At 37.8% G+C, this 12,928-nt stretch overlaps 1 protein-coding gene across 9 annotated transcripts in view; it reads right to left on the bottom strand.

Annotated features, from left to right (window-relative positions):
• Positions 1-12,928, bottom strand: part of ANKS1B (ankyrin repeat and sterile alpha motif domain containing 1B) — an 860,784-nt gene that overhangs the window by 290,299 nt on the left and 557,557 nt on the right. For all 9 annotated transcript variants that reach the window (XR_012510715.1, XM_074375248.1, XM_074375245.1 and 6 more), the window contains exon 16: positions 5,967-6,065. Coding sequence is in view for 8 of the 9 variants with exons in the window: in XM_074375248.1 (XP_074231349.1) it covers positions 5,967-6,065 (99 nt within the window). In the remaining variant the exon portion in view is untranslated. The remainder of the gene's footprint in view (positions 1-5,966; positions 6,066-12,928) is intronic.

The raw sequence follows: 12,928 nt of genomic DNA, 5'->3' as shown, positions 1-12,928 counted from the left end.
TAAAACATTTAAATATAAAGGTGCTCAGCTGGAAACAGTCTTTGGGAGTCCTGACCTGACCTGTTCGGGACTGATTTTTAATCTGCATTCTTGTTTGGCTTGGTCTAGTTTAATAAACATTAACTGAGCATTACTATGTCCAGATGCTCCATGCCTAGGAAATGACGATGAATATGACAAAGATCCTAATCCTGAATAAGACAGAAACAAACTAGTCAATAGGTAGTTTTATAGGGTGTAGAGGGAACACAGAAGGGTTCAATTAGAAATCTAGCCCAGATAGAGGATGTCATAAAAGGCTTCTTCAAGGAGTAAATGTTAAGGAATTAATTCTACTATGAAGAAGGGCAGCAGCTGAGGGGCAGAAAAAGGTGTTTCTGGCACAGAATGGCTAGATTCTTAGGAATTCTGTTACCTTTTCCTGGGAAAGGAGATTATATTTCTTGGCTTACCTTAGAGTTGAGTGAGGGTCATGAAACTGAATGCTGGTGCATCAAATGTGGTCTAAAGTAAGTGACGCACTTCCAATCCTGGCAATAGAACATCTGGGATCATCCCTCCCCGCTACCCTTACGGAGGCTCTCAAAGAACTCCAAGATGGGAGAATCCCATGATGGAGAAGCCTGGATTTCTGAACGAGACTGAAAAGATCATCATACAGTGTATCTGCAGAAGGCAGACTTCTGAGATGGGCCCCAGTGAGCCCACCTCCCCTTGTGTTTGGGCTGGATTAATGGCTTGACTGTAATGAATAGAACAGGCAAAAGGATGGGATGTTACGGAAGACTGAGATTTCTTGTCTTTTGCTAGCACTTTCTTGTCCTCTCACTTGTGCTGCTGAAGCCAGATTCATGTTGTGAGATTCTTCACGGAGGGGCCCATGTGACAAGGAACTGAGGGAGGCCTTCAGCCGACAGCTTGTGAGGCACTAAGGCCTCAGTCCAAAACCCCTGAAGATCAGAATCTTGCCCACAACCACATGAGTGAGCTAGGAAGTGGATTCTTCCCAGATGAATCGTGAGAGGACAGTAGTCTTGTGAGAGACCCCAGAACCAGAGGACCCTAAGAAACTAAGCATCTCCCAGATTCCTACTCCACAGAAATAGTGGGATAATAAATGTTGTTATATGCCACTAAGATTTGGGGTAACTTATTATATAGCAATAGATACTAACAGAGATCTTATTTTTCTACTGCAATAAGAGATAACTATTTTTGTTTCAACCAAAACCTCAAACTGAGGATAGGGAATGGGGTAATTTATCTGGTCAGAGGTATTCAATGCCATTCAGTGAAGAAACAATTGAAACTACGTAACTCAACAATTATTGGTAAAATTGAACTGAACTGGACAGCTGAAATGTATGTGTTCGTTGTGCAGTAAAGTAGAAGTCGGGTTGCAATGAACAAAGCAATGAATACCAGAAACTGTGCTATGATTAAGAGCCCTGTGATAACAACACTTACAGGTCATCAAGTATTTTGAGTTTGAGTTTTGAGGAACTCCAATGTTTAACTGAGGAGCATGGGCAGGCAAGGAGAGAGGGCAGCAGAGAGGCAGGAAGATAACTGGGTGCTGTGGAGGCCAAAAGAGGACCATGTTGACAGCTGACAAGAGCACTGGAACTTACTGAAGCCAAAGTGAAGTGAAAGCAGCTTATGGAATTTCTGGTCTGCTGGTCACTGGTGACCTTGGCACTGGTTGTATGGGGTGGCAACAGAGGAACTAGTTAGACCCAAGTAGGTTGAAGGATGAGTGGGAACGAAGGAAAGCAGATAATTCCTAAAGATATTATGAAACAGGAAAATAGGAAACAAATTGAAAAATGAAGTGAGCATGTGATACAAAAGTTGCCAGTGTACTGAAATACATTTTCAATTCAGGATGAGAGATTAAGAGAGCAGATACACTATGGGCCTTGACACAAAATTCTGCAAACCTTTAAAATGAACATCCTTTGAATTCCTGACCTCCAGGTGTTCTATTATCAAAGGACAAAAGAGATTATGTCTTTATAAAAGGATTTTAGAGCATTATCCAAAGACTTGGCAATACAGAATTCTTATCTGGAAAAAGGTAAATGATATGTTGCAAATAAGTAGTCAGAAAATTTCCCTGTGTTTAGGGGACTGAAAAAGCCCAATATCCTTAAAGTTTCTAGGAGAATGCAAAATAAGCCATCTTCTCATGGAACTTTTGGTGTGTTTCCTGTCTCAAAAAGAGAAAAGGGTAAAATTTGATCTTCAGAAGTCCCGGGAAACTTTTAGACCTAAGAAAAGACTGTGTTAGGGTTGGTGACAGAAGTGGATGCTGGGTGAAAATGAATAATGAAGCTTTGCTACTAAAGGTCAAGCACTGTCAAAGACAGAGGGAAAGAATGGATGGAGAAGGGGAATGATGTGATTACTGTTCTAAGGATGTCCATGTTTAGAACACATGGAACATATTCTATGTGTTCAATGCATCAAATGTACTGGAGAACAGGTAGACCTTGGCACTGGTAAATACTTCAATATTAACAGGGGCATATTACAAGAAAAACATTCTTACCAAAGGAATAAACTTTTGTCTTTCAAATTTGAAGCAACAAATACAAATAAAGCATGAAAAACATGCTTTGAACTGTGCTAACAGATCAAGATTGCACTTAGTAAACCATCTTTTCCTTGTTTAGGAACAATCTCACCAATTCCAAAACACAATATGTTAATTAAAGGATCTCAGGTAGCAATCATGGAATATTTTTCATGACAGATGAACATTTGAAGACGAAATATTCTGAGTACCAAAACTGTACAAACAAAATGAAGAGACATTTTGTCCATTTTCTGGCAGTGCTAAGTTAGAGTGAATGCAAATGAATGTGTTGGCAGTGAAATTACACTATTAACCATCTAAAGATGGGCTCATTACCTAAGAAGGCAAAGCATCAATTTGTAGCATTATAACACGTTGTTTGTGCTGCTGAACACGTGCTTGGATGTTTTTATATATTCTCTACTCATTTGGGTGCATAGTAAGCAGTTCAGCATCAGCCTCTTGATAGCAGCTTCATTTTGTATTATTTCTATTATATTGTTTTCTCAAAAGGGAATGAGATTCTGCCTTAAAAATAAACACTTCATTTATTTTCCAAATAATTCTGGGTTCAGATTCTTTTGTTTCTCAAAATGGCATGTATAGGATTATAGATATAGCTAAAAAATTGAGATACTCATTGATTTAAAAAATTTATATTTGAACAACATGTAAAAAAATGTTCATTCATTCAGTCACTCATTCTTTCATCCTTTTAATGTGCATGTATTGAGCTACACATGGTGGGAAGTTCAAGGATGGATGTGAAATTGTCTCTGCCCTCAGGATGCTTATAACATAGAAGTAGTAGAATATCATTGGTACCTTCAGACAGAACAAGCATAGGGCCATCAAATCTCAGAGGAAAGAGAGAGCACAGTATTCTTTCATTCCACAAATTATTTTTTGACCACCTATGATGTGCTAGGCACTATTCCAGGGACTGGATATATAGAAGGGAAAAATATAGCCAAGGTCCCTTATTTCATTGACCTGGATGTGAGATGAAAAATAAGGAAAAGAACAAACAGACAAATAATATAACTTCAGGGAGCCACAAGCGCTATGAAGAAAACTAAAGCAGGACAATATGAAGGACAGTGATAGTGGCGAGAGGTGTGACTCTGAGGGCACAGAGTCCTCCGTGAGGAGGTAACTGCTGAGTAGAGACTTGGTGTAAGGAACAAGCATTTGAAGATCTGAAGGAAAAGGCTTTCCTGGCAGATAGACCAATATGGAAAGGCTTTGAGGCAAAAAAGAGTTTGGCATGTTCTAGAACAAAGAAGAAAGCCACATGACTAGAGTGTGGGAGAAAGGGAAAGTGAGAGATGAGGTCATATTGGTGGGAAGGGGTCAGATTCCATGGACTTTCAGATGCCATGGTAAAGATTCTATTCTAAGAAATAAAGGGAACCAACTGGAGACTTTAAGCAGGGTGTGGCATGACCTGATTTACGTTTCTTGCTCAATGCTGTGTGGAAATCCAATTGTAAAGTGGTAAGAAAGGTAACTAGGATAGAGATTAGGCATCCATGCATCATCCAGGCAAGAATACTAATGAGAAATTGACTCAAGTGGTCTAACCTAAAGACGACAGGTTAGGATCTGTTATGCTAGTCTGATTAGAGGTGGTTGGTCTGGACTAGGGTAATAATTACTAAGGTGGTGAGAAGCGGATCCACTTCAGGGGAAGTTTCACAAAGAAAGTGATATAGAACCATTTGAGTTGAACTTTAATGATGGGCAGATTTGTGACAAGTGGGGAGGCATTCATTGATTCACTGAGTGCCTACCAGGGGCTGGACAGTGTGGTAGGTGCTGGGGAGATGGCAGTGCAGAAATCCTTGCTGAGAGTGAGGAGGAAACTTGCTGAGGAAGTAATATTTTAAGTAAGAATACAAAAGTAGTGAGGTGAACAATATGTCAATAAGAATTACTTCCATATATAGTTCTAAGGATGCTTTATTCTTTTCCTTTTAGTATAGAAAATTGTATGATTAAACTCCTCTGTATGCTCAACTTTCCTTGAATTTGCAAAAGTGCTAAGTTTCTATCAGTAGAAACTCAGTTCATTGTCAGCAGGCAAACTTCATCATGTCACTTCCTTAGAAACAGTGGTTAATATTTATCTTCCGCATTTCAAGAAGGAGAAATTATAACCTCCTCAGAGAGGAAAGGAGCACAGGAGAATACAAAAGTATGATAAATTCATGTATCTAGACGCCTCCATGACTGTCCATCTGCTAACCTGCCTCCAACCCTGCCCCCTGAATCTTTTCCCAGCTGGATGTCCCAACTTCAGTATTCCCTCCTTCTAATTCCTCTCTTACACTGCCTCCAGAATTAACTGCCTGAAAGCAGTCTAGTCATGTCCATTCCCCAGTGCTTACAGAATAAATTTCAAATTCCTTAGCCTGACACCAACCTGACCCAACCTACTTCTTCTGTTTTATCTCTGACTCCACACTCCAATTGTTTTAATCACATTGGTTTTTTTTTCTTTTTTTAAAATTGTGGTGAAATAACAAAACATAAAATTTACCACCTTAAACCATCTTGAAGTGGCATTAAGGACATTCACATTGTCGTGCAAATCCCATTGGATTTTAAATCACACAGCATCACTGATCCCTTAATGCTTCTGGCAATTTGTTGCCTGGACCATATCTGTATTTATAGGATTCCTGCTGATCCCTGAAATGCCTTTCCTTTTTCTCACCAATTAAAATCCTACATTTCTTGAAGACCAGTGCTCAGATCCTACCTCCTGCTTTAGGCTCCTATGAAACCTTATCTGGAACTAGAAGGTCAACTCTGTTGCTAGGTAACATACTACTTACAGCTAAAATGATGCCTGGTTGGTAAATTGCATCTGGACTAGGAAGATTTACACATGAACTATGAATACCTGACAGGGATGTGATACTTTGGACTTCCCTGAGTGATGACTCGTGATTAGGCAGATCCCTTGTCCCTGAAGGCTAGGGCTATGGAGTTGTTACAAGAGATATTGCCTCTTACAGGGCATGAGGTTTCTAATCCAGGAACATTCTTATACCCACTCAATATTGATCCTGTCTTCTTGTACCTGATCTTTCACCTGGGGGAGCCTGGACTAATGTTTGTACTGATATAAAGAATCCCACCGAAGAGAAATTCTGAAGCTGCCCTGCTGGCCAGTGGCATTTCTTGTATTACATCTTTCTTGATAAATCTTCTATGGCTCATAGTAGGCTTATGAGTCTGAATGTTTAACTGGACTAGGAAGACCTGCTTTGGGCAGTTGCATCAATATATAGACATGTTGTCCTAAATGCTAATACCCCTTGTACACCTGGACTTAAAACCAACAGGACGGATAGGGCTGGGGTAATAAAGCATAGCTTACCTTTGGAAGGAGCTGGATTGCCTGTAGAATTCTTTGTCTGTGCCCAGAATTAAGGATTCCAATTTCTAACAAATCCTGATCTTCCATAACATTGCTTCCCTGAAACAAAACCAGATATGCTATAAATTAACTCAGGCATTTTTACTGTGGGTGAATAATTATTTGCTTGATACAGAGAAAAATAACCAACAAGTGATCTGATTTTTGTTAACAAAAACGGAGTAATTCTTCTGAGAGGGTGAGGTGAGGGTAGGTCACCTAGGTGACTGAGTTGAAGGTTCTGGGAAAGCTTCCTTTCCCTCACAAATACTCTCATGGTTTACTATTTATGGTTGGATTATCTGCATTGGGAATTCATTCCTGTGACTCAAAAGTCTGTTCTTCTAAAAATGTATATGTTTCTAGGAAGAGTTGCCATTTAAAACTATCAGTGACCTTTACGTTGATGTGAATGAATTAGTTTTTCTCCTCTGAAAATAGATTTTGTAAGGAGAGCTGACAGAAAAATTACAGTATACTAGACAAGTTGAAAGAGAATTAATAATTAATTTTAAATATTGAATGCCAGACCGCTGATCAAGATGTGGGGATAGAACAATGAATAAGATTCAGGTCCCTGCCCTCAACTGTCTATTCCTTCCAGTTCAGTGATGGAAACAGATTGTTCAAAGGAAGTTAGAATGCGGTGAATGTGCTAGGACGGTGACACATGCTTGGGAGTGTAGAGGGGATGTTTTTGGAGGAGATGATGTCTAATCAGATATCTGAAGGATGGTAGGATTAGAAACATCGAGTTCTGGGATGAGTTGGAGAGAGGAGCAAAAGGAGAGACCAGTCTATACAGATGTGCCACACTGAGGAATTTAAACATTGTCTTGACCATAATGAGAAGCCATGGATGGATTTTAAGAAAAGGAATTACATGATGAGACCCCAAATTCAGAAAGATTAATTTGGTTTCTGAGGCTGAGTCTCCATTTTCTTACCTATAATATGGTGAAGTTGAGCCACATAATCTCCTCCAAGGATCAGTCTAGTCCTGAAATTCTCTGATTTCAATGATTTTTTTTTAACTTGGATTCATATTCTAACACAGAAATTTATAAATTGCTTATTTCATCCCTAAATTTTCATCATTTGGATATTGCAAGCTAAAGCTTCCTTTTAAATTAAGGAGTCTATAGAGAAATTCAAGAACTCAGATCACTGCTTTTATGGGCAAATCAAATTCTGCCTTATCAATGTGTAAAACAAAAACACTCATGAATAGAAATTACAGACTACCTATTTATGGAGAGCAACGGCTACCTAAGGACATTTGAAGCAAAAGAGAATGAACAGGAAAGGGCAATCATGGGAGCATGGACACCATTAGGGGGCTATAATAGTTGTTCTAGAGATGACGTGGGCTTAGACTAAGGCAGTGGTCATGGGAGACAGAAAGAAGTGGGTGGATTTAAAAACTATCAAGAAGTTTTACTTGGTGATTGAATGTGCAGAATGATGGAGAAATGCAGAATACACATCAGTTCCAGGCTTGGGCAATAGATGTGGATCATAATGCCTTTTCTGAGATGGTGAAGGAGGAAGGGCCAGTCTAGTGTGGTGCAAAGACTAATGGCTTTCCCTGGACAGGCACAGAATAGATGAATGTAAACAATTTAATATCAGACTATGTTATAAGTGGATAATTGACCGTTCTTAGAAAGATTAAAGTCACTAAAATGGTACCACAGCTATGCATTTAAAATGGGCATTCACTGGACAAAAACATTCCACCTACTCATAGCATCATTCCTGTGCTTAAGCTACCCTGGCTGTCTCGGAGGAGGCAGAATGATCCAGGTATATAGCAGCATGATAATAAAAAGCCTAATGAAAAACAAATAAAGCCAGTCTTGGCAATATGCCATAGGAAACATTGCTCTCAAGAAATTACTCAGGGCACACAATAGCGCATGGCTAAGAATATAAATGACTTCATTTTGAGAAAGTGTTATTATTTTCAGAAATGGACTATTGTGTCATGAGCTGGATATATGATACCATTCTGTGTTTGACTTTCACTCTTTAAAGAGTTTTCCAAAGGAGTTAAAAGGCCCTTAAAAACAAAAACAGAAAAACAAAGAACCTTTGGCCACCTATGTATTAAACCATTACCAGGGTTTTCCATGGGCTAAATTACCAGCCCACAACTTCAGCTTATGCAAAATATAGAACCTAGTTTCTTTGTACAAACACAAAACACACCAGAATGCTACAGTCTGAATTAGCTACTATTTATAGGTAAAATACTGAAAACTTTTGACTTCAATGTCAGAATACTGAAATAATTTGAAGAATTAAATCCTTAAAGACCATTGTTCTTCCTCTAAACCACCAATATACTGCCTTCTCTATCTTCCGTAAGGGAGGAAACATTTTGAAGAATTGTAGGAAAGTTAGACACCTCTCTTTGGGTCAGATTTTCTAGCATACAGGATAACTACCAAACATGTTTGAAAGATGAGTGAAAACTATAGGAAGCACAATGCAAATGGTGAGAATGTGCCCAAGAGGAAATGATCCTAATTGTGGAAATGTAAAGAAAAGGATACTCTGTCCCCAGTGAGGCATGCTGTTAGAAATTTTCTATTTTCTCTCTTATTGTAATGTATAGGGATACCAAAAATATCCTGGTGCATCATCTAGCCAGTCTTTTTTCAAGATAGCACCAGGCTTGGAGTCTTAAAGACCTGGGTCTGAGTCTTGTCTAGGTAAATGTGGTTAAGTCATATATTATTTCTGGGCTTCATGGTCCTCACCCACTAAATGAAGTCATTCAACAAACACTCATTCAATTCTAAAATGCTGTGATTTCAGTCATGTCCAAATTTTTGATTAGTTTCACTCTGTATAAATATAGACCGTATAGTTTGAAATTACATTTTAGTGTTTCAGAACTTGTAACCTAAATAGCTTCAAGAAGTAATTATAGAGAAGTGCAAGAATGCATGGTTTTTTTTCCTATTGACAAATCAATCTCAGTATTAGGAACTTATGAAATTTCTTATTAAGAGAAATTATAGAGTACTTCATTTTTGTAGTATCATGGGTTCTTACAGCTTTTCAGAGAAAAATCAGATGTTTCAAATCTTGCAACTAGCTATTTCACATGTATTTGTGTAACAGTTGTGCCATCAAGGACAATAAACATTGTTATTCTTCCTAGGGAGCTAAAGTTTATTCTCATATTATCACTTGCCTTCACTAAATGTCAGAAAATCTCAGATTCCTTTTTCCTCAATAAAAGCTGAACATAAACTCTACAGTCCTCCTTCCTCCATCAATTTTTCACATGACTGCCAGATCAATGGTGTTTGGAGAAAAGCTCCAGCATCGCCATCTTCTACTTAACCACCTACTGCATGGCACTCTCTACCTCCTCATCCGCCCAGTACACATGCTGTCTCCACCTCTTCATCCCCCACTTACTCCTCAACCCACCCCAATAGGCTTTACCTCCATCAATGCCACATAATTTCTCTATGAAATGTTAAGAATGACCTCTCAGTTGTCATTCCTAGTTGATTCTTTTCAATCCTGATTTCAAGGACTCATTGGCCACATGTGGTTGGTGGTTAAATATTAGACAATGCATAAAGAGAACATTCACCTCATCAGAGAATGTTCTACTAGACAGTTAAAGACATTGAAACTGTAGTAGAATCACATGAAGGGGGCCAAAATGAGGATGCAACAGGGAATCAGAACAGGGAGTCAAACACACTCATGCACCATCATCAGGACATCATTGATGTGCCTCTGAGTCAAAGTTCATGAACATTAAATTTAGAATTTTTAGCAAATTCTTTTCTAATTTTTTCAGTCATTAAAACAAATTAGTAGCTGGTTCTACTTTCATTGGTGTTTCTTTATTATGGGGTGAGAAATCTATGTGACCAAAATGACAAGTCCAATTGAGAAGTTATTTACTGTTTTCTTAGCCCACTACCAGGCATGAGGTGCAGACATTTGAGGAATACTCATCAGTAGATTAAGTTGTTTAGTCAACGACTTTCTAGAAAGATCAAAGGCCCAAGGCAGTGTTTTTGAAACAGCTGTTCTTTTACTGACAGGAAATGTTTAATCCTGGGAGTCTTTGTTGTTTTCTTTAATCATAGAATGAAGAAAAATAATCTAATATTCTATGCAATGAGAGCTGAAAGCTGAAGTTCTCTGACCATGGGGAGAATAGCTTATGTATTCTTACGTATTGGATTTTCTCAGCTGTGATAAACTTATAAGATGACCAAATAGAATAAAAAGAAGTGCTTTGTACTTTAATGATCCATTAAAAGTAGAAAAGCTATTTATTGAAATCATTTCTCAAAAATATCTCTACTGATCGCTTCTGCCTCTGAGAATTCCAACTTAAAAAGTTCTCATTTTCATAACCTTAATGTCATATTTGTTTCAAAGCCTTTCCTTCACATTGCAAATTATGTAAAATGCTAAGGAAACATATTTAAGGACCATAGAGAACTGGTTTCTTTTTAATACAAACTTGAGTTGGATGTTATTTATTCTCTCTCTTCAGTTCAAGACTGAAAAAAATCAAGAAGATACTGTTGATTGGAGAAAATTTCTTTTGCTCTACAATTAACTAAATTAGATCCTTCTTTACAGTTTGTGTGGCCTCAAATATTTAAAACAGAATGTTTGGGTAATAGAATGACACCATGATCTTGCAAACTCACACATGGAAAAAATAGTGTATTTTTAATATAATCTTTAACAGCACAAATGACATAGTGGCATAAAACTACATATGATTTTCTTGGAATAACAATGCTATGTCTTAGCTTCTATAAAGACTTTAAGTCAATTTAATATCAATTTACAGGTAAACTCAATGTATGTCTTTGCTGCATGAAAATGATAAAAACTGTTGCAATAAAGACGAAATTTATAATCCCCTATCAGTGTTGGAACGAAGCTTTATTTAGTTTATCAGACAGAAACACAAGTGATCAGATAATGGATGATGTGCTTCTTCCAGTTTTAATTCCCTCTCTCACATTAATAAAATGGTAGTAGAAGAAACTTTTGTAGTATATTTTTTACATCTATCTTAGCCCTCCATTTGAACATATTCTGTCTACTGCAATAGAATTTCTTGTTCACAGCTTAACTAAATTTTCATGTTTTTAGCTTATGAGGAAAGTTTTTTAGATTCTTCAGACCACATGGATTATGATTCAAATAAATGTCATATCGCTGAGCAGTAACTTAGACAGCATCTGATATATGCAAGTTATATATTTGAATAGACTCATTTTTTAAGATTAGCACCTAACAGTTAACATGACTGAAAGTTTTATGCTACCAATTTTTTCCTTTTTATTTTTCAAGCCTTTTCCCCCTTTGAAACATCTGTTTTCAAGCTACAGAGAGAAGGGAAGGATATTTAAGCAATCAATTATTTATTTCTTAAAGTATTGAGCAAGGTTTGGTGATATCATAAATTATAATTATAATTCATTTGCAACATGTGTTCATGTAGATTTTAGAACTATGTATATTTATAAAAGACTGTCTTTGGTCAAAAATTTCATAGCTATAAGAGAGGTAGACTATTCATTTTTAGCTCATCCCCAGTTTCCACAAGAAAGAAGAAAAGCTGATGTGACCAAAAAAAAAGAAACTTATTTGTATGCTCTTACTTTTTTCTGATACATACATATGAAAACATAAAGCATATAAACACCTATTGCCTTCCTTCTATTTTCACACTAATAGCAGCTGGTGGAAGTTAGCGCAAAGTAAGTTGCACACGCATTGAGTCCTTATTCTGTGCCAGGCACTGCTCTAAATGCCTTAGGAATATTACTTTATTTAATTCTCACAACCCTGTTAGGTAGGGACTTATATAACTTGCTTCCATAAGTGATAGGAGCCTTTCTCATAACTATCATCTGATATTGCTTCCGGTGGGGTTAGTGTGGGAGAGAAAAGGTTTAGTAAACAAAAAATGTGGTTAGACCTAAACCATTTGTATTTTACTTTGGAGCCATTTGAAATTCACATTTGAAAGCAAGTGTGCAACGGATTTTATGTTTGACTTTATAGAGTTTAAGCAATGATGAATTCCACTCTATAGAAGGGAATTTGGAAAGCCATCTGATCTATTCTTCCCTTCTCTGCTCCAGTCTTTTCTGCTCACTGAATCATGGAATCAGGGTTGGGAGGGACCTGGGGGCTTTTCCATTCTAAACGTTCCCTAACTATCTGCAAGGCTTTGACTTGCCTCTCTCTTTTGAAGCGTGGTGTCTAGCTGGGTTACACCATTCCCAAAGGGGTAGGGCAGATATTAAATTCTTTAAATGGTCTTTCGCAGAAGCTGAATCTGAACAGGGGGTGGGATAGGGTTGTGGGGACACCTCAGTCCTACTCTTTTAGCTCCCACTGCACTGCAGACTGAGTGTGACAGGAGAGCTATTAGAAGAACATGCCAAAAGCGGAGATGAAAGAAAAACAGTTAGCAGCTGTCCTGTGTCCTTTTCCAATCTCAAGCTGTGAAGTTAAAAAAAATTTTTTTTTCCTTGGGTAGGCTGTACATACTCTTGGCAGGTATCTGAGTTTTGTTCTTCTATCTAATATGCTAAACATTTCCCAGTGCCTTACCAGAGAAAAGTGAGCAGCGATTAGGTTAGGTTGGACCCCCTGCTCTTAACAGAAGAGGAAAATGGCACCTTTGTATTTAGAACAGGCTCCTCTTGCAAATGATCTCTCACTGGTGATAGAGAACTCCAAAAGGACAGGCTTCTCTTGAGAGAAGCAAAATTTGCTCCTGGGTATGACCAGCACAGCCACACACAAGGAAGCAGGAAAAAGTGCCTAAGATGACTAATAATAGCTACCAGCCATTAAGCATTCACCATGTACCAGGTACTCTGCCCTTCTTATTTATAAATCTTACA

The sequence above is a fragment of the Camelus bactrianus genome, chromosome 12 (genome assembly GCF_048773025.1).
Source record: "Camelus bactrianus isolate YW-2024 breed Bactrian camel chromosome 12, ASM4877302v1, whole genome shotgun sequence".
Lineage (NCBI taxonomy): Eukaryota > Metazoa > Chordata > Mammalia > Artiodactyla > Camelidae > Camelus > Camelus bactrianus.
Note: the sequence above shows the minus strand (reverse complement) of the source record. Positions and strands in the feature narration are given on the sequence as shown.